Source organism: Oncorhynchus mykiss, chromosome 6, assembly GCF_013265735.2.
Source record: "Oncorhynchus mykiss isolate Arlee chromosome 6, USDA_OmykA_1.1, whole genome shotgun sequence".
Lineage (NCBI taxonomy): Eukaryota > Metazoa > Chordata > Actinopteri > Salmoniformes > Salmonidae > Oncorhynchus > Oncorhynchus mykiss.
In genome coordinates this window covers 64627523-64653433 of record NC_048570.1, presented here as the reverse complement: position 1 = coordinate 64653433, position 25911 = coordinate 64627523, and the positions used below count along the sequence as shown (strand labels likewise).

At 42.7% G+C, this 25911-nt stretch overlaps 1 protein-coding gene across 2 annotated transcripts in view; it reads left to right on the top strand.

Moving 5' to 3' along the window:
- Positions 1-10799: 10799 nt before the first annotated feature.
- Positions 10800-25911, top strand: part of LOC110526338 (SH2 domain-containing adapter protein F) — a 132892-nt gene continuing 117780 nt past the window's right edge. For both annotated transcript variants that reach the window (XM_036980692.1, XM_036980691.1), the window contains exons 1-7: positions 10800-10931; positions 12013-12140; positions 12238-12354; positions 12539-13339; positions 13494-13649; positions 13830-13937; positions 14028-16207. In XM_036980692.1, coding sequence (XP_036836587.1) covers positions 15773-16207 — 435 coding nt within the window. In that variant the 5' untranslated portion in view covers positions 10800-10931; positions 12013-12140; positions 12238-12354; ... (2 more) ...; positions 13830-13937; positions 14028-15772. The remainder of the gene's footprint in view (positions 10932-12012; positions 12141-12237; positions 12355-12538; positions 13340-13493; positions 13650-13829; positions 13938-14027; positions 16208-25911) is intronic.

The following is a 25911-nucleotide window of genomic DNA, read 5'->3' as shown; positions in this document are numbered from 1 at the left end:
TGTAAATGAGTGTAACAGAGTGAGTTCAGTGAAGCATAAAATCGCATGGTTTAAAACACTTATCACCTGTACACCTGACAAACATCCTACTTGGTATTCTACACATGACATGCCATCAGATATACATGTTCAGGAAGCTACATCATTTTTTAAAACACATTTTCAAACCTAGGTGTTTCTATCTAATGGGTGGCCTGTGATAGTTGGTGATAAATTGAGCAGGACTAGTGAAATCACCTATCTGCTGTGCAAGTCATAAGATAAAAAGTTTAGCCTGTGCTGTGTGTGTAATGAGCCTGTCGCTATGGTCACTAGTGGCGAGGCATCAGCCACCGAGCGGCCCGGACATCCCCGACATCCCCCTGTCTCCCAGATCACACTTCACACATCCATTATCCTCAGCAACTAATTTTCCCTCCAAAAACGACACTTCTATGGAGTCTCAGAGATCCGCTCCCGTGCGTTGACAAACCCGCAAGGAAATGACTTATTTATCATTCACGGCTGAGTGATTACTGAGAACTCGCTGTCTCTCTTAGTCTTTAGATGGGGTCTCAGAATTCTCTTTTCTTTTCTTTTTTTTTTTTATTCTTTCAGTTTCTCCTTGTAACACAAAACGTTGCCTTGATCATTTCCCAGGGGTGAGGCCCATTGAATACTGCTGGGCTGTCTGGATAGTTGGTAGAGGTACCCAAGAAGCCTGGGTGGCACATGAAATCTCAACACAAATGTTTTCAACACATAATTCTCTGGAACTTTGGAACAGGAAAATGAGGGAAGTTATAGCAAATGTCTCAAATTTCTACCGGCAGCATCAAATAGGGTCTGTTTCATAGTGTTAAGAATCAACTTGTTGCTGTTCACCCAATAATATTTCTCTACCCCGGAAGGTTATCAATGCTTTCATTTACCTTGGAAGGAAAATGAAGATTGCAATGGTCTACTTTCAGTCTAACTGGTGGTTTTGCCGAAAGAAAATAAGACTAACAGCCTCATTAAATGCACTGAATCAATATGCAATTAAAAGACAAACAAGGTATTGATAGTACACTAAAGACTGCTGAGAATCGGTCAACCAGGACATTGAAAACACAAGTGAGAAATCAATATATAATTAATAAGATCACAGACCAGAGTAAGCAATCCCTAACCCCCCGTGGCCAACCTCACAGTCAAAAACATTCCAAAAACCAAATGTTTTCCCCCCATATAATGTTACATAATTTGTCAGATATTGGTTAGGTACAGGATTTGTACTCAACCAAAAAGCTAACTTAATTCTAAAGGGTATGGAAAGCCTTCCAAACTTGTGTCAGTTCTGATGCTGCTTATCACTGGCTCTGCCATCATCCTGTCAGCCTCACACCCACGTGGGGACTGATGGGAAGGGCTGGGAGGGGATGGTCCACATGTCTCAGCAACATCAGAGTCATGAACACTCCATTCCCCACTCCAGCCTCCATTCCAACAGAAGTACACCCAGGGAAGGAAATAGGTTGACATTAGGGTGAAGAGATCTCAGTCTCAAGGGAATGGAAAGTACTACACTCTCTTTTAATGGCTTTTGATATCAACAGCGTTTGAAGACCCCAATCAGCCCAGTCCGCCGTGGCACGTGCAGGGACACTGCAGATGCATTAGCATGACAAAAACAGCGATATGACTGAGACAAAACAACAGGGTCACATTTCTCATTTTCTATTGCCCCAAAACAGCAGAAGCTGGAGCCCATTTCCTAGAAAAGCCCCCTGAGACACTCCATATTGGCCCTCTACAGCTTTCCATATGAGCATCTATTACACTAAATACTTTTCCTGCATCCCCCAGAACAAAGTTAACATATCAGATAGGCTGGTGGTGCTGTAACTCTGCTGTGAGTGTGTACAGACTGGCAGTAAAGATTGACGATTTGAAATGATTTTTAAAAAGACACAGTGCAGTTTACCTGGACTGTCTGTCAGGAGCTGTTGCCATCATTAAAAATGCATTACAGCAAATTAAGCTGAAAGAGAATGAAGAGGAAGAGGGAAAGAGGGTGGTTCACTTCAGCACCGTGTCTGTCTTTCAAGTCAATCAACATGAATTTAACCAACCCAACGGCAATTCTGACTTTGATAATTACGCTTCTGAATAAATAAAATTGTGCTCAAGGTGGGGCATGACCGACATAATGATAATTTTGTTGATATGAACATGGGAGAGAGAGAGTAAAAACAAGTGATGGAGATTATGCAAAGCTAGCAAAGCCATTAGCAGGTTCAAAGAGATGAGCATAGCTTTGACCCCCGTATGGTGTGTAAATATGGTGACTCATACCAGCCGTGCATTAGAGAATGGGCAAGGAGGCGTAACAGAACAGAAGAGAGAGAGCGAGATCTGAGCTGCCTGTAAACTTTCATTAGTCAGTGGCTATTGACTCTGTCAGGCTGAGTGGGGAGGCAGGGCTGTGGACCCTCACAGCTGCATCAGGAGCTCCCACAGAAATACACAGACATATGGTAGCATCAGCCAAGAGTTACACTCGGGTCACTCAAGCCAGGTCAATGTTCTCTATCCAAAGATAGATGCTGAGTACATCTAAGAGCCACGGACTTCTTGGAGCAGGTTATATTCAAATGGACTACTGTACTTGTCATTTCAGCTCTTCAGAAACACAGATACCACATTTCCCAATGCTCCAAAAATGTTTGCCAGCCTGTAAACCACACAGCTGAGAAACTACTGACAGGGAGATATGTCTGCTGTCTGAATCCTGTGGAAATGGGTGACATACTTAGGAGGGTTCAATAGGTAACACGTCAACCTCTGTGTTGCATGTGCCTGGGAGAATAGATGCCTGGCACACGTCTAGTGGCACGATGATCAGTCAATAGAGAGACATCTAAATAATTGACTAGATTGAAGTTGTACTGTGACACTGCTGCTGTCATCTGATATGTAAAGAGGGTAAGAGAGTGTGAGTGAGTAAGTGAATGTTCACTGTCAGCCCACTAACACCCCTATGAGAACAGCAAAATCATAGTCTGCCTGAACAAAGCAATACTCAATCAGGAGGCATTAAAGCCAAAGGAACTGCACACTATTAAGAAATGCTATAGATGGAGGTTAAGTAGTCTAGAAACCTACTAAAAAACAATTAGGCAACAAATTCAATCAATTTTAGACAACTTCATGGACAAAACATTTCCCTGTAATAGTGAAGGTATACACTTGGCAGTAGAAAGCCTAACAGTATATTTGACCTTTCAGCTTCCCTATCAAATCTAGGAAAATGAGCAACAATGACAAATGGTTTGACGAAGAATACAAAACCCTAAGAAAGAAATTGAGAAACCTATCCAACCAAAAACATAGACCACGCCTTCAAACAGAGTCCACGCCTTCACTATTATCAAGGCACAAGGCGAGATCCAAATGCAGACACAGGAGGCAGATGATTAGTCTTACAATGTTTATTAATCCAAAGGGGTAGGCAAGAGAATGGTCGTGGACAGGTAAAAAGGTAAAAACCAGATCAGAGTCCAGGAGGTACAGAGTGGCAGACAGGCTAGTGGTCAAGGCAGGCAGAATGGTCAGGCAGGCGGGTACAAAGTCCAGAAACAGGCAAGGGTCAAAACCAGGAGGACTAGAAAAAGACGAATGCAAAAAAAAAACCAGGAGAACGGGAAAACCACTGGTTGACTTGGAAACATACAAGACAAACTGGCACAGAGAGACAGGAAACACAGGGATAAATACACTGGGGAAAACAAGCAACACCTGGAGGGGGTGGAGACAATAACAGAAACAGGTGAAACAGATCAGGGTGTGAACACTATGGTGATTCACTAAAACAATACCCGAAATACACTACGGAAAATGATGGAACAGAACATCAGAAATCAGCTTGAAGAATCCATAGAATCTAACCAATTCTGGAAACATTGGAACACACTCAACAAACAACCACACGAAGAGATATCTATCCAAAACAGAGATGTGTGGATAAACCACTTCTCCAATCTTTTGGACTCTATAGCAAAGAACAAACAGCAAAAACATATACATGATCAATTACAAATCTTAGAATCAGCTATTAAAGACTTCCAGAACCCACTGGATTCTCCAAATATATTGAATTAACTACAGGTCAAGGTACAAACCCTCCAACCCAAAAAGGCCTGTGGTGTTGATGGTATCCTACATGAAATGATAAAATATACAGACAACAAATTTCAATTGGTTATACTTAAACTCTTTAACATCATACCTCTAGTATCTCCCCAATATTTAGAACCAAGGACTGATAACCCCAATCCACAAAAATGGAGACAAATTTGACCTCAATAACTACTGTGGGATATGAGTCAAGAGCAACCTTGGGAAAATCCTCTGCATTATTATTAACAGCAAACGTGTACATTTCCTCGGTGAAAACAATGTACTGAGCAAATGTCAAATTGGCTTTTTACCAAATTACCGTACGACAGATCACGTACTCACCCTGCACACCCTAGAATCTGAAGTCAAATGTCTACTGCCTACTGATGATCTGGTGCTTCTGTCCCCAACCAAGGAGGGGCCTACAGCAGCATTTAAATCTTCTGCACAGATTCTGTCAGACCTGAGCCCTGACAGTAAATCTCAGTAAGACAAAAATAATGGTGTTCCAAAAAAGGTCCAGTTGCCAGGACCATGAATACAAATTCCATCTGGACACCGTTGCCCTAGAGAACACAAAAAAATATACATACCTTGGCCTAAACCTCAGAGCCACAGGTAACTTCCACAAAGCTGTGAACGATCTGAGAGACAAGGCAAGAAGGGCCTTCTATTCCACCAAAAGGAACATAAAGTTTGACATGCCAATTACAATCTGGAAAAACAAATCTTGAATCAGTTATAGAACCCATTGCACTTTATGGTTGTGAGGTCCGGGGTCTGCTCACCAACCAAGACTTCACAAATATATCCTCTGTGTACAACGTAAAACACCAAATAATGCATGCAGAGCAGAATTAGGCCGATACACGCTCATTATCAAAATCCAGAAAACAGATTTTAAATTTTACAACCACCTAAAAGGAAGCGATTCCCAAACCTTCCATAACAAAGCCATCACCTACAGAGAGATGAACCTGGAGAAGAGTCCCCTAAGCAAGCTGGTCCTGGGGCTCTGTTCACAAACACAAACAGACCCCACAGATCCCCAGGACAGTAACCCAATTAGACCCAACCAAATCAAGAAAAATATATATATATAATTACCTGACACATTGGAAAGAATTAACAAAAAACATAGCAAACTAGAATGCCTTTAGAACAGAGAATACAGATTGGCAGAATACCTGACCACTGTGACTGACCCAAAATTAAGGAAAGTTTTGACTATGTACAGACTCAGTGAGCATTGCTATTGAGAAAGGTTGCCGTAGGCAGACCTGGCTCTCAAGAGAAGACAGGCTATGTGCACGCTGCCCACTAACGAGGTGGAAACTGAGCTGCACTCCCTAACCTCCTGCCAAATGTATGACCATATTAGAGACACATATTTCCCTCAGATTACACAGACCCACAAAGAATTTGAAAACAAATCCAATTTTGATAAACTCCCATTTCTATTGGGTGAAATAGCACAGTGTGCAATCACAGCAGCAAATGTGTGACCTGTTGCCACAAGAAAAGGGCAACCAGTGAAGTACAAACACCACTGTAAATACAACCCATATTTATTTATTTTCCCTTTTGTAGTTGCACATCCCTACAACACTGTATGACATTTGAAATGTTTACTGTTCACATTTGATTGTTTATTTCACTTTTGTTTATGTATTTCAGTTGCTTTGGCAATGTAAACATATGTTTCACATGCAGATAAAGCCCCTTGAATTGAGAGTGAGTGAGTGAGTGAGTGAGTGAGTGAGTGAGTGAGTGACCAATGGGATCACAAGACAAAACTAGAACAGAGAGTGATGCTGGGGGAGGATGAGCTGCCGCAGAGGGGGAGTCAAACCTGCACAACGTCACACAAGCAAATGGAGAGCCACCCCCCCTAAGTGAGTCACACTGTGGATTCTACCTTAAAATAACACTGTTTTATGATCTGTACTCCTTTCATATGATAGGGCCTATATGATTTTTGAGGGGGTTTGAGAAGCACCCTAATACCCCTAAGAAAAAGTAGGCCATCCCATCAGGTAGCCTTAGTGTTCTACTTAGGTCTAACGTATGGGATTATCACTTCAAAAAGCAAACATCTGAAGCATTTTAGATTGCAGAGAGGCTCAGGAATTATATTTGACTGTGAGGGAGATTTCTCACGCGAATCTTCAAGAGAGGAGCCTTATTGAAGATGGGAGAGGATTTTGTTATTAGAGCATTGTGTGCCTTTGGAGGATATTGAACCTCACAGATAGTGGTGAGAACATGATTAATAACCATAATCAGAGCAGTATCTAAATATAGACCCCCATTAACCAGCTGGCCTTCATAAATGTGAATAAGCCATCAGGTTAAATGGGATAAAACATTGACAGGGCTGAGAGGCGAACTGAGAGACAGACATCGTGGGCCAGCAATGATTCATTGGGTCAGAATGGTGTGCATCTCAGACGGTCCACCTAAAATAATGTTTTGGCACTGTGATGTGGCCCAATTTATTTTTACTTTTTATTTAACCAGGTAGTGTAACGGCTTTCGTCATCGGATGAGGAAGAGTAGTCGGACCAAAGCGCAGCGTGGTAAGTGTTCATGTTTGTTTATTGACCTGAACACTAATACAAAATAACAAGAGACTAAATGAAACCGAACCAGTCCCGTAAGGTGCAAACACTAATGCGGAAAATAACTACCCACAAAAACTCTGTGGGAAAAAGCTACCTAAGTATGGTTCCCAATCAGAGACAACAATAGACAGCTGTCCCTGATTGAGAACATACCCGGCCAAAACAAAGAAATACAAAACCATAGAAAAAAGAACATAGAATGCCCACCCAAATCACACCCTGACCAAACCAAAATAGAGACATAAAAAGCTCTCTACGGTCAGGGCGTGACAGGTAGGTCAGTTGAGAACAAGTTCTTATTTACAACTGCGACCTGGCCAAGATAAATCAAAGCAGTGGGACACAAACAACACAGAGTTACACATGGGATAAACAAACATACAGTCAATAACACAATAGAAAAATCTATATACAGTGTGTGCAAATGTAGTAAGATTAGGGAGGTAAGGCAATAAATAGGTCATGGTGGCAAAATAATTACAATTTAGCAATTAAACACTGGAGTGATAGATGTGCAGAAGATGAATGTGCAAGTAGAGATACTGGGGTGCAAAGGAGCAAAAAAACAAAACAATATGGGGATGAGGTAGTTGGGTGGGTTATTTACTGATGGGCTGTGTACTGTACAGGTGCAATGATCGGTAAGCTGCTCTGACAGCTGATGCTTAAAGTTAGTGAGGGAAATATAAGTCTCCAGCTTCAGTGATTTTTGCCATTTGTTCCAGTCACTGGCAGCAGAGAACTGTATGGAAAGGTGGCCAAAGGAGGAGTTGGCTTTGGGGATGATCAGTGAAATATCCCTGCTGGAGTGTGTGCTACAGGTGGGTGCTGCTATGGTAACCAGTGAGCTCAGATAAGGTGGGGCTTTAAATAGCAAAGACTTATAGATGACCTGGAGCCAGTGGGTTTGGCGACAAATATGAAGCCAGGGCAAGCCAACAAGAGCATACAGGTCGCAGTGGTGGGTAGTATATGGGGCTTTGGTGACAAAATGGATGGCACTGTGATAGACTACATGCAATTAGCTGAGTAGGTTGGAGGCTATTTTGTAAATAACATCGCTGAATTCAAGGATCGGTAGGATAGTCAGTTTTACAAGTGTATGTTTGGCAGCATGAGGGAAGGATGCTTTGTTGCGAAATAGGAAGCTGATTCTAGATTACATTTTGGATTGGAGATGCTTAATGTGAGTCTGAAAGGAGAGTTTACAGTCTAACCAGACACCTAGGTATTTGTAGTTGTCCACATATTCATAAGTCAGAACCGTCCAGAGTAGTGATGCTAGATGGGCGGACAGGTGCGGGCACCGATCAGTTGAATAGCATGCATTTCGTTTTTCTCGCATTTAAGAGCAGTTGGAGGCCATGGAAGGAGTGTTGTATGGCATTGAAGCTCATCTGGAAGTTTGTTAACACAGTGTCCAAAGACGGACCAAAAGTATACAGAATGGTGTCGTCTGCGTAGAGGTGGATCAGAGAATCACCAGCAGCAAGTGCTGCTGTATACAGAGAAAAGAGTCGGCCCGAGAATGGAACCCTGTGGCACCCCCATAGAGACTGCCAGAGGTTCGGACAACAGGCCCTCCAACAGGCCCTCCAATGAAAACAGAGTACACATTGAGAACAAAGAAAAACTGACTAACAAGTGGAATAACACTCAAGCTACATGTACAGACAGTTCAATGTGATACCATTATTTCACATTGAAGTAACATAAAGACTTTCTCAAGAAGGTCAAGCCAAGCAACACCTATTTTCATTGTATATAGAACACATCTGAGATGACTCCATAATAAACTATATATGAATATACTCTTATCTCATTCCTCGTACCTATGTACAGCTAGGCCCAGTTAGAGAACAACACATGAATCAGAGTAGTAATCTTTCCCTGTCCGCCCTCACGGAACAGGAAACATTAATACTGCATTTCATCTCACCTGCTAGGTGGCTCTATGGAACTAGTGGCTGCAGGTGACAACAGGATCAAGTAAGACATGAACTGCACTGCAATATTGATGCTTTACTGGAGAAACAGTGGACAAAGAGACATGACATTCTTACCTCTCTATGTATGTTGTGCTAGGTTGGAAGTTGGAACCACAGGTTTATATCATGTTTATATTCATAGCCTCAGTCGCCTGACTTGATTGATGAGGCAGACTTTGTACAGAGAATATATAGAATATGGAGAATACGCACAGCTGGAGAATGTAGACTGTCCAGATGCTGCCCTCCTCTCCATGACTGATGTTTAGAGTGGGGGGCTAGCTACGCAGAGGTCATGGGTTCAAATCCCGCTGGGACCACAAACACATAGTACACATGTAAGTACTCACTGCACAATACGTCACTTTGGATAAAAGCATCTGCTAAGCAGCTTACATTATTGTATTACATAATTAAAGCTGGTTACAGATCTTGGAGTGAGAATGATAAGTAGCTGACTGAGAGTGTTGCTAAGACTGTTCAAGACCTCGTGGCCTCTGGGTAGGCTTAGTAGTTGTAGGTATTGGTGGCCAGTGCCTTACTTGACCCAGTATTCATTACTTGTTTGTATGAATGCAGTCAGACCAGTGGAGGGTGGAGTGAGATTTGTAGGCTTCAGTGTTTACCTGATATAGAAATGTTTATGAATTATTGATGTTTCTCAAAGAGCTCAGTTTACTAAATGAGAGTATGTTGTTGCATGACTTGAAACTGAATTGCCAGCAACAATACCCAAGGTACTGTAGGTAGGAAAACAGTCTGATATTCAGTGTGTGTGTGTGTTTGTGTGTCTGTGTGTGTGCCTGCATGCCTGTGTGTTCTCGTAGCAGGAGATATAAAGCCTATCAACATAAAGCAGGCTCTGTACTGTAATCTCCCTCTCCCTCTGACTTCTCCAAACACTTACTATACCTTCACATCTGTGTGAACACTGGGGCTTCACAGACGAGCTTAAGAACAAAAACATAAATTGTGTGTCAGAATGGCTCTGTCTGGAATGAATCAATAGCTCAAGACCATTGATTTTCATTTTGATCCATTTTTAAACCATCTAAATGCAAACCCATCCATAACACGTTTCAAGTGTTACAGGGAACCTATGAGTAATGCAAATATGCTGTGGTAGAAATTATAGGGCAATCAAAAACATGTTTTTAATGATTTATAGGGGGTCTCTGAAAATATCTCTGAAATACTCAAATATACTCTATGAAACTGTGAATCATATTAATGATCTAATTTTCATAAACTAGCCCACTATATTTTGATGGGTTATCATTTAGACAGCATTTAGACAGGCAGCCCAATTCTGATATTTCTTTCACTAATTGGCCAAATTTGTTCAATCAGATCAGCTCTGAAAAATATCTGATGCCAAAAGACAAATTAGTGGAAGAAAGATCAGTATTGGACTGCTTGTCTAAGCGCAGTTGAAGTAGTATAGCCCTAGATACTTGATTTTTTTATTATGGGTTTATGCTGCATTCGTAAAAAATTGGTGGGTGGAAATTTACCAGTTGTGAAGTCGTAAATGCAATCGCGTGCTTTGAACTCTTTGAGAAATGTCAATTGGCTAATGGCCAACCAGCTGCATAAACCAGAAAACTAAAAGTACAGCTATCATGATTGTAAATAAATAAGTGTTAACATAATTGTTTTAAATTGATTGCTTTTCATAAATAATGTGTTGTTGTTGCATTTAACTGCCGAAAATGATATTATTGCGGTAATTTCCTTAATAGGTGATGCCAGAGGTCTGCATATGGGAGAAGTGGGAGCTCATGCCACGTTCATGTGCAAGTCCCAACTAGAAAAACTCAGAAATCCCTGATTTGCTGACTGGTTGAACATGGCACGTGTATAACTACAACCAGTTAGCAGGTTGAACATTTTAGAGTTTCCTAGTTCCGACTAGTACTTGAACGCGGCATCCCACTAGTAATTACCAGTTGGAGGGCCGTTCAAGTGGATCTTTCCCAGACGTATGTGGTAAATTCCCACTTGATTACACGAACACAGCATGAGTCTGACCATTTCCAATCAATGTCATTGAACACAGCTGTTGCTGTGAACTCACTACATGGCAGCTGTAAATGTCATTGAATATCAGTGAAGTTGAAACAGCTCTCTCTGTTCTTTTGCAGGGTTATTGTTTCTCGTGGCTTCTAGAATAACACAGGTAAACTACAGTGAATGATTTATAAATCACAGATTTGGCTGCAGTAGGCCACTGCCAGTTTACTACTAATGGTTGCTGCCTGCTGTACCATAGTAAACGTAAATCCGGGACACTGAAATTAGTATGATATGTTACGTTTTGGTATGGTTACGTAAAACAAGCTTACTTAAAGCAAAATTGTATGGAGTGTGTGTGGTAATGTCTAGCAACCCAATGGTTGCGAAATTTGAATCGCATGGACAACTAACTTTTTAAAAATCTAATTAGCATGTTAACTAACCTTAACCCTCAAACCTAACTCATAGCCTAGCTAACATAGCGTTAGCCACATAGCTAATGTTAACCCTGTAGGTTTTTTTCCTTTAAAAAAAAAAGTGTAACATGTGTTGGGAATACGTACCATTGTACGAAATGGATGGACAGCCACAATTTAAGAACGTTACATACCAAATTAAACATGCTAAATGGATGGATTTTCGATATCGTTATCTACTCCTTAGTCCAGGTCACTGATTAGCCTACGGGTACAGCGTAGTTAGTTCTGAAGAGATTATTATTATTATTATTATTATTATTATTATTATTATTATTGCAACACCTGTTGTCTCAATGGCTTACAACTTTAGGTCCAAATTGCCCGCTACCAATCATACCTATCAGAAAATGTGCAATTCCCAAGGTAAAGTTATGACTGATGCTTTGATATTTATGGAAGGCTAATTGTGACCTGTCATTGGTTTTACTGGGGTACAAGAATATTGTCATTCATGTGGCAGTCTCTTGTTGAGGTAATCAAACATTCTTATTTGGCTACTGTGAAGGCACACACTGGGATATTTCTAGCCCTTTATGTCTTGGGTTCTCAAGAGCTAGGATATTTACTCATGTTCAGTAGACATTTCACTTAATTTATGCCCATTGGGTATTGAAGAATATTCTCAATGCCTCGTCTTCCACATCTTCATCCAAAATATAAACTGCCATTTCAGTATTTGTAAATATACTTTATAACAAACCAAGTGACTGGCTACTGTTGGGCTGAAATAAATTCTCAATTGTGCTTTTAAATGTTGAATTGAAGGTCCAGACCAAGTCAGAGGAGAATGTTTCCTTACCAGGAAAACCTGCCACCTCGTATAGCCTGAGGTCCAGGGTGCCTTTGGGAAATGCAGCAAACAAACTGAACATCGCCAAAGGAATTAAACAAATGTAAATATTTATTTTTTCAATTACATTTTCATTACTGCAGTGAGGTTCAGTTTTTGGTGCATCTTTGAATAATTGTTTTATTTTCCCTGAGAAACAGATGGGTGTCCATGTCAAACCAGCTCAATGTAAGCAGAGCGCTACTTAAAGTGACCATGTTATTTCAAAGAAGGACAAGGAGAGCACTGGGGCTGGCAACTGTGATCTTGTCAGACAGGTGAGATTTTAAGGAGAGAAGGTTGAAGCCGGGCTTGGCTGTAGTCATATGCATCAATACTCTATGTAAATGTCTCACGTTAATCCAATATGCTCAAATCTGAGTTGTCATATTCTTCATGGATGTTGTGCACTAGTTTTCACGGAGAATTCCATCCACTTCTCTATATCATGTTGTTCTTTAGGCCAAGGCCATTCCAGCTGCCCCTGAGTAGCCTCAGAGCCAAGAGACCACTTGGGTCGAGGGGCTCAATGTGCCACAGGCCTTCTCACATGCCCTGCTCAACATCCCAGATGTGGACTCTGCAAATGCAGGCGCCTCCTCGCTGTGCAGTGACTATGTGAAGGACTTTTACGCTTATCTAAGGAAACTGGAGGTTTTTAAATTGGACTCATCTCAACTCTCTTGTTCTGAGCCTAATTAAATTTAATGTGATTTTTATTTATTTGGGTTGTCAAGAAGCAGCAACACCTGTTACTTTTTCACTACGTTAACCATTATTATTCAAGATCGTGTGTCTTGCCACAGACCCCTCTCTTAATGTCTGACCGGTTGCCATGGCTATCAACCCTATCTGGAGGGTTGTGATGTGACTGGGAGCATGTGGAGTATTCTAGTTGACTGGCTGGTACATGTCCAGAGGCAGTTGACTGCACTGTTGGCATCAGCTTTCTCCAGGTATGGCTTGTTTTTCCTCTGATGGTCAGATACATTTATTACTTAAAAAAAAGTGTTTTCTCTTCTGCTCGAGACTATCCAGTGCCAAAGAAGTCTCTGCAACTGGTTGGTGTCACTGCGAGGCTCATCGCTTACAAGTACGAGGAAATTGCTCCTCCCATGGTGGAGGACTTTGCCCATACAACAGATTTAACATATTCCTGTGCTGAGATACGCTTGATGGAAATGACCATTCTGAAAGCCTTGAACTATGAATTGGGATGACCACCACCAGTTCACTTTTTAAGGAGAGCCGCCAAGGTTGAAGGTGAATTTTTAAATTTGAAAATGTAATACACATTGGTTAGCTCTACTGAAGTGAACTCACCCAATTTGCTTCATGCTGTAACTGACCGCCTTGTTTTTTTGTATTGCTTAATTGTACTTGCTAACCAGCTATTTAAAAGTTACCATTGTTTCAGAGCCATATTGCAACAATGATATTGCAGGCCAGTACGATTTCTTCCAGCTTCTGCCTGTTGGTTATGGGCTGGCTAAATACCTGCTGGTGCTGACCCTTCTGGACTATGCCTCAGTTCACCATCCCTTACCTTCATGATTCTGCTGGTTATGAATGGGTCAGTTATGCGCAATGAATATTTAGACTTATGTGAAGTGTATGAAACTAGACACTTTTAACCCGTAGTCATTAGATTTCTTTGGGTTATGATTCCTGATAAAGGTACAGTTATGGAGTGCTGTGTCTCAACAGAACAGTGTTTAAGTTGTCACTGAATTCATTAATGTTTGCCCCATAGACCCCAGCCCTGCAGCACTACATGGGCTACACAGAGGTCTCTCTGCTACCTGTGATGCAATGCATTGCCAAGATGCTGGAGTGCTTGAATGATGGCAACAAACAGTTGGTGAGCCCAGCCTTTAGATGACTTCTAGCCCAGCGATGTACTGTAGGGCCACACAGCAATGTTTAACTGAAACCCCTTTTTTTTCTCCAGTCAATTAAGCAGAAGTATGAAAACGTCAAGCTACTCCAGGTCAGCTGTCTCCCAGAGCTGGCATCTACCAGGGCTTACGCCTACATTAACAAACTGGCCAACTGTCACTGTTGACACATTATTTACCCCATGTTTTTAGCTCTTTAAAAAAAAAAAAGTTAAGTCTTTAGTTTTCAATGGTTTGTCTTGATTTTAAAAAGCAAGATTAATATGTGATATGTTGTCATGGTATTGGTAAAAAAAAATACTGCTAATGTGGGCTGTTGCTGTGATGTGTCTCCATCTAAAGGAAATAAGACTTGTCTGCGCACTGATTGCAAAGTCAATTAGTTTACTACATGATCTCAATGTGTCTCTGATGGGGGAGCAGACCTTGGAGAGACTTAGTTTTCTTCTCTCTCTGCCTGTTTGTGGTGATGCAGTTCCATTCATTCCATTGTCCTCCAAGTAATGCTGAATCGCCCCTATACTTCGGTCTGCTCCGCAATTCATCCATCTTGGTTGGAACGTGAGTTAGCGGCAGTGATCCTTTGGCAATGCAGTTCCAGACAAGTACACAAAGAATGCAATTTACAAAGTGTGATAGTGTCGGAGTTAAAGTTTTCATTAAATATGGGTTCTTATAGATTATATTCATTACAGATTTTCCCCTCTGTGGAAGCATAGCCCAATACTCTTCTCTAAACTTTTATGTAAGGGAGGGATTTGTGGAGAGATGTGTGCCTGCACTAACCTCTCTCCTCACTGTTCATTTGCAATGCATTTGCAATGCTTCAATGACCATCTGGAGATGAAAGTGGTGTAGTTTGCATGAGCAGGGCATTTTAACCTTAAGTCCAACTACTGTAATTGAACAATCCTTGGTCTTGCATAAGAGACACAAGGAACTCCCATGGTACTGAATGAAGGCAGCCTACCTGTACTTCACATGATTCTCATCCACATTATAAATCATTGAAGGAGCCTTTTTGGCCTTGTGGTTGTGTAGTCTACAGTTTGTCATTGTACTTCATTTGTACACTAGTTGGCACTGTATGATGGGTCACTAGGCACACAGGTGTCCAGGAAGTAGGAATGCACAGGTATGCAGTTCTTAGTATGCTCGCTGTTTGCACCTTGGAACAATGATATGCTCCTACAGTAATCAGGTCTGCCTGTATGAAATGTATTTTTAAATTATATTTTTTCTCTTTTAAATGGGCAAAAGACCCATCCAATATCTACCACTAAATATCAGCTTTGCACGCATTTTAAACATGTGTAATCCCACTTGTTAGTGGCTCAGGGACTTTTGACTAAGTTATCCACTACAACGGCATGTTATTGGGGAACAAATAAGGAAAATGTAATGACCTCAGGGATATTACAAGTAAAACCAAGCATTCAGTAGGCTAAATTAACAGTCCAGTAGGTGGCAGTGATTGTTCTCCGGTATGAGGACAGGGAAACGTATCCCACGCTTGCAAAAGCGCTCTCCCATGTTGCGTAGCGGAGAGGACTCGCCACAGCCAAAGAGCGCTCTGCTGTGAGAGCGAAAGTGTCAGAGTTGCGGTAGCTCAGAAAGTGCATGTGGCTGCGTTCGTCAGTGGACACTGCGCTGACCAAGAGGAGTAGGAGCTGGATAAACATTTCAGAAGCCAGTCGAGGTGACCTATAGAAAAACAACGCACAAGAAAACAGGAGGTTATTGTCAGGAAAGGTGCAACGAAATATTTAAATAGACTTGTGAGCAATGCACTGGCAGCATGGCCAGATGGTTCAGGGAACACCTAGGATTCAAAACTACCAAAGCACCACCTCCGGCGCCCCCGAAACCAGACTACAGATATTGTCACGCCGCTGTGACCGGTACGCTTGGCTACCAACAACCAAGCTCCGGGGCCACCTCTCTCTATCCAAGCCCCGCACAGCCGGACATTCTTGCTGCTTACAAACTACAAAAGGAACTGGACTTCGAAGATCCGTACACGGGAGGAGGAAATATTTCGTTTGGAACTGGTCTGGGCTCTGGGGGATCGCCGGACATAAAGTATGTGTCACCAAAGCACCGGCTAATAAAGGTGGAAACAATCGAGAAAAGCAACTCTGCTCCGGGCAGCGGTATCATAGCCCAAGCTGTTGCTGTTGGGAACGTTAAATCTCCCACGTCACCGCCTCCTGAAAATGAGAATAAAGAAAAGGTACGTTTTTTTTTGCCCTTAGCCTGCCTCCAATATCCCACACCAGTAACAGTGTAGCCTATGCGGCGTCATAGCCTGCACAACTTTGAACAAGTCTAAATTGCTTCATAGATTTGTTTTTAATGTAAGATGTTACAATCTATCCACCTAGGTTCATCAAGAGATGGTTCAATTGTTATGTGATGTGGTCATTTTCACTATTCAAACGCATTGGTTACCATTGAAAGTGGTGGATCAGATCATGTTACTGTCGTGAGGGCTTACTCAAACAGGGAAGGGATAATTGAAACCGGCAGGACTACACTGAGAAAAATGTGACACACAACAAAAGATTTTACAGAGTTCATATAAGGAAATAATTTTACAGATTCAGTTGTCCCTAATCTATGGATTTCAATTGACTGGGAATACAGATGGCTTTTAAAACAATGGGGGCATAGATCAGAAAACCAGTCAGTATCTGGTGTAACCATTTGCAGCATGACACATTTCATTCGAGTTGATCAGGCTGTTGATTGTTGTTCAACAACTCTTCAATGGCTGTGTGAAGTTTCAGGATATTGGTGGGAACTGGAACACGCTGTCATACATGTCAATCCAGAGCATCCCAAGCTTGCTCAATGAGTGACATGTCTGAGTATGCATGCCATTTTCCCTTTCCAGGAGGTGTGTATAGATCTTTGACATGGGGTCGTGCATTATCATGCTGAAACATGAGAAAATTGTGGGTGGATGAATGTCACAACAATGGGCCTCAGGATCTTGTCATGGTATCTCGGTGCGTTCAAATTGCCATCAATAAAATGCAATTGTGTTCGTTGTTCGTCGCTTATGCCTGCCCATACCGTAACCCCATCGATCACCATAGGGCACTCTGTTCACAACATTGACATTAGCAAACCACACCCACATGACACCATACACGCAGTGTGATTGTGCGGCCGGTTGGACATACTGACAAATTCTCTAAAACTACGGATGCAGCTTATGGTCGCGAAATTAACATTCAATTCTCTGGCAACCACTCTGATGGACATTCCTGCAGTCAGAATGCCAATTACACGCTCCCTCAACTTGAGACATCTGTGGCGTTGTTACAAAACTGCATATTTTAGAATGCCCTTTTGTCCCCAGCACAAGTTGCACCTGTGTAATGATCATGCTGTTTAATCAGCTTCTTGACAAGCCACACCTGTCAGGTGGATGGATTATCTTGGCAAAGGAGTAATGCACACTAAGGGATGTAAAATAAATTTGTGTACATTTTTGTGTGTATGGAACATTTCTAGTATCCTTTATTTTAGCTCATGAAACATGGGTCCAACACTGCGTTTTTCTATTTTTGTTCAGTGTAGTTATTTTCTGGTGTTTGTCAATGGCTGGGTCAGTCAGACAGACAACAGCTGCACAGTACATGAGGACTCTAGCTCAGAAATCTTTACTGACACATTGGATAAAGAAGTGTAGCCTGCATGTCGGTAGGTGAAAGGAAGATACATGCTGTCTTCAAGCATGAAGTTTATTACAATATTTTAAACTCTAACCTTTCAGTGAAATGGATAGTTCTGTATGTTGGCAAAGAAGCCCTTAATCATCTTTTTCCCCACAGTCGGATGAACATGTGGATCCCATTTCTTTTTTGAACCTTTATTTAACTATGCAAGTCAGTTAAGAACAAATTCTTATTTACACGGTCTCTGCTTCCATTATGAAAACATTCCAATGCCATTAAAATGGGAGTACAAATTGGCCAAAACCATTTATTTTATTTACTGAACTGGAACATGCTGTCCATCCATAGCATCCCAAATACACTGAATTGGTGACATGTCTGGTGAGTATGCAGGCCATGGAAGAACTGGGGCATTTTAAGCTTCCAGGAAGTGTGTACAGATCCTTGCGACATGGGGTCGTGCATTATCATGCTGAAACATGATGGCCGGGGTTGAATGGCACGACAATGGGGCTCAGGACCTCGTCACGGTATCTCTGTGCATTCAAATCAATAAAATACAATTGTGTTCGATGTCCGTAGCTGATGCCTGCTCATACCGTAACTCCACCGCCACCATGGTGCACTCTGTTCACAACTTTGAAGCAAACCGCTCTACCACACGATGTCATACGCTTTCTGCCATATGCCGGTACAGTTCCTTAAATTTAAGATATTACAATCTCTCCACCTAGGTTCAATTAAAGAGATGGTTCAATAGGTGTGTGATGTTGGCATTTTCACTATTCAAATGCATTGGTTACCATTGAAAGCGGTGGATCAGACCACGTTCCATCATGTAGGGACTTATTCAAACAGGAAATTGATTGTTGAAACGGGCAGAACTACACCGTGTATATTTCACTGTTCTCTCACACTTTTGAACTGGGCCTGTGTGAAGGTGCCCAAATGCACATTTTCAAATAATCCAGACCAGGTTCATTCAACTCTGCTCACCAAGCAAAACCTACACTTTTACAACTCTGTCATCTCTGTACCCTAGTCTACTCTGTCCCTGTCATCAACAGATCGTGTGTGGACTGGAGACCGATGAGAAGAATGCTTGTGCAGTCAGTGTACACCACGTGCCTTGAAGCCTACTGCTTTTTAGGAACACACACTTGAAGAAACCTGAGACATTCAATGTCAGTGAGGTTAAGGAAGAGCGTGATTCTGTTTATGAATGTACATGCCTCTCCCTCCAGCGCAGGCAGGGGAGGTAGACCCAGGAAAAGCATAAGTGTGTGTGAGTAAAAGTGCGTAAATATTTCTCAACATTGACAACACCCATACTGCATAACTCAGTCTGCTAGTCCCTGTTCTGAAGCACTAACTAATCACCTGTTGCCAGGTATTTGTTTACTCAAGCTTACTACATCAGACAATATCATAGTAGTTTAGTTAGAGCACAGCCAAAACCTTATGCAAGTATGCAAAGTAGTGCTGCACGTTTACAATTCTGTTATGAAATTCCTTAGTCCCTTAAACAGGTTACTTCCTCTTTTCACACCTGTTGTAAGGTGCAGTCTGTTTAGTGTTGAGGGTGCCTGCCTGCCATTCCATAGGAGTTTTTCTATTTCAGTTCAACTAGTGGTCATTAAAATATACCAGTAAGCAGTGTCGTGCACCAAAGGAGCATGGCAATTGGCAAGCCATTTAAAAGCTTGAAAACCTCCATATAGTAATTGTACAGTAATTAGTGTATTCAGAAATGGTCTTTTAGTTTCTCGTATGCAGTTGACATCACATTCAACAATGCAGGGTTTTTGGAATTTTATGATAAACAATGTTCCAGAGCTGACCAAATTAAAATAATTGGAAACTGAAGATTGTTTCCTCACAGCAACTGACTGCTATTGGCTAATTAAACAGATTACCGCTGTCTCCTGTTAATTGGGGCTTATTTTGATCTTGGTAGTCAATTAGGGATGGAATTCTCAAGCAGAGAAATACTGTTGCCGCTGTCTCTCCCCCCTACCTTTTTTTGTTGTTGCAGTGCACTGGGCACATGTTGGAGGAGCAGGCAGCCAGGCAGGTTATTCAGTAAAATGGTTTTAAAATGTTGCACTCCCGAACATGAACATAATAATATGCTGAAATTGTACATCCATGTGAGGGTTGGGTGAGTTAGAGGAATTCTGATTCAGAAGACTAAATTTTCATTTAGTTCTGTGGTCAAATGGGAGGGGGGGGGGGTGTAAGTAATAATGAGAGCAGACCATCCCCACAAGAGTTTGATCACTCGGCTAAACACAGGCCTTCAACCTTACACGTGCTGGCTTTTCCGACAGACAGGCCAAGGTAATGTTGTCAGGTACTGTTCCAGAAGGATCTATTGTCTAGACCCCAACTGATATTGGTGTAGTGAGAGACCCCAAGTCTGATGGTTATGAACAGACATGTAGAATAGCCTATTCCTTTTCCAGTAGAACTACCTGTAGAAGCAAATAGGCTTATCAGGTATTACACTGTATGTATTCCACTTGTTGTGGATTTGTTTTTCGTAGACGGTCATCATAATTTGTATCAGTTTTGGAGGTTGTCACGGTGAGGATTTTCTAATATAATACCACTAGCCTCTGCCCTTATCAAAATGCAGCTGATAATATGACTGTTATTCAATGTTTGGTAACGGATTTACAAAACAAACCGTCACTGTTAGCAAACTTAGTAAGCACTGTTCTTCAAGTAAATGTGTTTTTGTGAAATGTTCAGTCAATTGTTCAAAGTAGTCCTTTTGTATAGTTTTATGGTTTGTGTAACTTTGAAATCATTGGTTTTTGTTTGACATACATGTCAACGTGAAAAATCGGAGTCTCAGCATCACCCTGTTACTGTGGAATTGGCCTTTACCAACAACCAGATATGTAAAATCCTAGCTGCACCCTTACTGTGAGAACATCCGATTTTCAGCTGGTTTCTCAGTAAAACGGAATGTGTTCTATGTTCCAATACAGAGGAGGGGTGGTGTAGACAGGCCTTGAGTGTCAGGCAGTTTCATCTGATGATTCTGAATTTCCAAACAGCCTTGTTCTGACATGAGATGTTATTTATAAAGATATTTCACAGTTTGTAACGTTGTGGCATATCAAGGCATGTATTATTCTTAGTTTAGGCCTACAGCATATCAAAGAATGCTTGGATTCTGATCTTAATTCCATTTCTTCCACTGAACATGATCTATTGTAGACCTCACAAGTTATGGACACTATACAGGAACTGAATCGGCTAGTCAATTGTACTGGCTGGAGTGAAGTGTTTGAATGCTGACTATAGGGAGAGAGAGCGCTAGGAAGAGAGGACCACACCACTGTCTTGTTACAGCCTGAACCCCATTGATATTTTAATTACTTGACTAGTGGATGCTAATTATATAACTGCTTACCTAATGCTTGTGCTGCCAATAGCAGAGTCTATGCCGTCTAGTGTTTTGTCTAATCTTAACCCTCCAAAGCTTTTTTATTCAGTTAAATGGGGGGAGGGGGGGGGGAGGGGTGAAAGCCTTAGTTCATCAATGATACAATGTACAGTATGGTGATTACATGAAACTTAGGCCTCCCCCATTATTGTCCATCCTGATGGACTCTATTATGGACTTTCTTTTATGACGACGAGCACGTAGGAGCCAGCCACAGGTAAGAGCACCAGCTTGATATTTTTTTTCATTTTTTTTTTCTTTCATGTTTTCCTGTTTTATAACGACAAGACCTTCATGGTAGAGGGAGATGATCAATTATTATCCAGCTAATTTAAATGTTCTCATCATCGCTCTTCCCCCTGGCATGGTCTCGCCTACTCGACTCGGCACTAACTTCTCAAGGACACATGAAAGTGACGACATGCACAACTTGTGAAATGTGTAAACAACAGTGATAGTGCATAAGTCTCCCTTGTAAAATCATGTGGCTAAATATATTGCTGTGTGGCTTTATGAATTCATAAACTGTCCTAGACACCAGGGTTGCTCTGGCCTTGAGACCCTATGCAGCTGTGTTTGAGCCATGTTATAGTTCCCACCATGGCCCATGGAAGCAGTTGAGTGAATGGGGCCTCTGAGTCCATAAGCCAGTTTCCGTACACTATGTGTAGAATCACGCAGTATAGGATCATGAACACAATACAGTCAGCTGTCCCACAGCCAGCGGAGACATTAGATTTGACAGATTTATTTCATGGTTGTTTCCCTCTTTTCCTTCCATGTACCTTTTTAACAGCCTTTGACTCAGCGGTTCATGAAGTCAAGTGATGCATTAGCAGCCGGGGAGACCATGGCTTATTTGTTTTGTCATTAACCAGTTTTATTCCTGTCCTTGAGACCGATTCCTGTCTCAATTGCCATTCTCGGTTGTTCATCTCAAAATCCCATTTTCACTCATTCTTTCGCTTCTATGCTTTGTCTTTCCCTGCATACGCATGGTGTTTCTCTACTCTACATGTATATTTGAGCGTGTTGGAATGATGACTGCTACAAGTGGGCATCAGCTGCCTGAGCCACCCCAACACCCCCAGCCCAGATCACATCTCAGCTGCCTGAGCCTCCCCAACACCCCCAGCCCAGATCACATCTCAGCTGCCTGAGCCACCCCAACACCCCCAGCCCAGATCACATCTCAGCTGCCTGAGCCTCCCCAACACTCCCCAGCCCAGATCACATCTCAGCTGCCTGAGCCTCCCCAACACTCCCCAGCCCAGATCACATCTCAGCTGCCTGAGCCTCCCCAACACTCCCCAGCCCAGATCACATCTCAGCTGCCTGAGCCTCCCCAACACTCCCCAGCCCAGATCACATCTCAGCTGCCTGAGCCTCCCCAACACTCCCCAGCCCAGATCACATCTCAGCTGCCTGAGCCTCCCCAACACTCCCCAGCCCAGATCACATCTCAGCTGCCTGAGCCTCCCCAACACTCCCCAGCCCAGATCACATCTCAGCTGCCTGAGCCTCCCCAACACTCCCCAGCCCAGATCACATCTCAGCTGCCTGAGCCTCCCCAACACTCCCCAGCCCAGATCACATCTCAGCTGCCTGAGCCTCCCCAACACTCCCCAGCCCAGATCACATCTCAGCTGCCTGAGCCTCCCCAACACTCCCCAGCCCAGATCACATCTCAGCTGCCTGAGCCTCCCCAACACTCCCCAGCCCAGATCACATCTCAGCTGCCTGAGCCTCCCCAACACTCCCCAGCCCAGATCACATCTCAGCTGCCTGAGCCTCCCCAACACTCCCCAGCCCAGATCACATCTCAGCTGCCTGAGCCTCCCCAACACTCCCCAGCCCAGATCACATCTCAGCTGCCTGAGCCTCCCCAACACTCCCCAGCCCAGATCACATCTCAGCTGCCTGAGCCTCCCCAACACTCCCCATCCCAGATCACATCTCAGCTGCCTGAGCCTCCCCAGCCCAGATCATTTCTCAGATAATGGAATCAGAGCAGGCGCTGTGAGCCAATCAGGTGTTGTTTAGCCAAGTCATTGAAGGGACAGTTGTGTGTAATTCGCTTACGAGTAGCGTCTCAACATCGTGTGGGGGTTTGAACCGACGCTCTTTAATTTCCCATGGAATAGACATGTTACGGCTTTACCGCGCGTCCCTTTGTCTTTGGCTTTCTGTTCCAATCTGATTTTGTGTGTGTGTGTGTGTGTGTGTTCTTATGGTGATTTTTCCTTCCAGCAGCAGTCTCTTGGTGTGGATAAATCAAGGCTGTTTGACTGGCCTATAGATTAGCAGTGCTTGGGGTTCTGAACTTTCCTCATCTTCATTCCCTCACTATCTCAGTCTTGCTTTAAAGCCTTGACTCTGGCAATCCTCTCTTCAGGGGGATGTGCATAGCTCTTTGTTGTTCTGTTTTCTACTCTGCTCCTCTCTGTCCTTGTAGTGATGGGAGAAATGTCAGAAGTAAACACGACCGGGGCATCTGACCTCCTGGTGGACGGGCACCAGAATCCATCATGTGACACGTCAAATCAAATCAAATCAAATGTATTTATATAGCCCTTCGTACATCAGCTGATATCTCAAAGTGCTGTACAGAAACCCAGCCTAAAACCCCAAACAGCAAGCAATGCAGGTGTAGAAGCACGGTGGCTAGGAAAAACTCCCTAGAAAGGCCAAAACCTAGGAAGAAACCTAGAGAGGAACCAGGCTATGTGGGGCCAGTCCTCTTCTGGCTGTGCCGGGTGGAGATTATAACAGAACATGGCCAAGATGTTCAAATGTTCATAAATGACCAGCATGGTCGAATAATAATAAGGCAGAACAGTTGAAACTGGAGCAGCAGCACGGTCAGGTGGACTGGGGACAGCAAGGAGTCATCATGTCAGGTAGTCCTGGGGCATGGTCCTAGGGCTCAGGTCCTCCGAGAGAAAGAAAGAGAAGGAGAGAATTAGAGAACGCACACTTAGATTCACACAGGACACCGAATAGGACAGGAGAAGTACTCCAGATATAACAAACTGACCCTAGCCCCCCGACACAAACTACTGCAGCATAAATACTGGAGGCTGAGACAGGAGGGGTCAGGAAGGATATAACCTCACCCACTTTGCCAAAGCACAGCCCCCACACCACTAGAGGGATATCTTCAACCACCAACTTACCATCCTGAGACAAGGCCGAGTATAGCCCACAAAGACCTCCGCCACGGCACAACCCAAGGGGGGGGGGGGGCGCCAACCCAGACAGGATGACCACATCAGTGAATCAACCCACTCAGGTGACGCACCCCCTCCAGGGACGGCATGAGAGAGCCCCAGTAAGCCAGTGACTCAGCCCCTGTAATAGGGTTAGAGGCAGAGAATCCCAGTGGAAACACGTGGGTGTCTCTAGACGTATGAGCAGTCTCATACCTGTCTTACTATCAGATGGAAGCTGACAGGTTCTGATAGCTGGCTTTAGCTGAATGTCAGAGCATTACAGGAAGTGCAGTTCTCCTCCCACTCCCACCTTCACACAAACACACGCCTGTTTACTTACACTGTATCACCAAGGAAGACGTCTGAAAGGAATTGCTTTGTAAGTGTCACCTGAAAGGGGTTGTAATTGCTGCTTAATTGTCTGCTATGTGAAGGTCATTTCCAGATGTAACACCCATGGTAGGTTAAATGTTCTCTTTCATTCTTATTTCTGGTACACATGGAATATGGTCCAGGCAAACAGAGTAGAGGCACAGAGTACAGTGGGCCTATAGAGTAGGAGTTAAAACATGCTGACCCTTTTACTTTTTTAATGCTTACCAGAGTAACTACACTATACAGTAAATAACTATACAGTTAAAAAATTGAGTTCATGATGACCAGAAAGTAGTGATGCACCGATATGACATTTTTGGCCGATACCGATATCTGATATTTTCCTTGCCAAAAAAACACGATACCGATATTTAACATTTTAAAGGCCTTTCTAAGCATTTTAGTACAGTTAGAGGCTGGGGTAGGCCGTCATTGTAAACTTACTTGCCTTGTTAAATAAAGGTTACTCACACACACTGACCAAAAATGTATTTTGATGGCATTTAAGTATGTCCCCATTACCAGTAAAACATAATCAAAACCTATTTCTTCACTTTATTTGCTGTGCTGTTTTGTTGTTCAGTCGTTTCATTCTCAACCTCGATTTCTATGGGACGCAGGTTGGGTCTTTGCGTGTCAAAAAAATATACTATTTGATGTGCCAAATAAGCTTGTTGACCAATCAGAACCTGAATATTACCGCAAATTCAACTATTGTGCCTAATACTTATTGTGGCTAGCTTCACAACACATAACCCGGTCAGGTTGAGCCTCACTAGCCAGATGAAGCTAGCTGACTGCTTATAACTTAGTTACTAGTTACTAACTTAGTTACTAAACTGCTTAGTTTTGGGCAACAGGGTTAAGTAGCTGGCTAGCTTTTTATTTTCAAGAACTGAAGTTCAATTTCAATAGGGGAACCACAAGTGGCAACCTAGCTAATACTTACTCACAAGGATTCCTAAATCATTGCTAAGAATAATGAAAATGACTGCAGTTTTTACTGGTCATTGTTTTCAGGTTGGTTGTATTTGGAGCTAGCTAGGTACCAAGCAAAAGCTAGCTACTTCAGAAGTTGCAGTCGAACAAATTATGCTTTATTACCAACGCGGTATCGTAAACACTGTTCGTGGCCGGTGTTTGCTTGTTTGCAGACTTTTTGTACGGCTTTGACAGTGTATCTTTTTTGACATGCAAAGACCCAAAC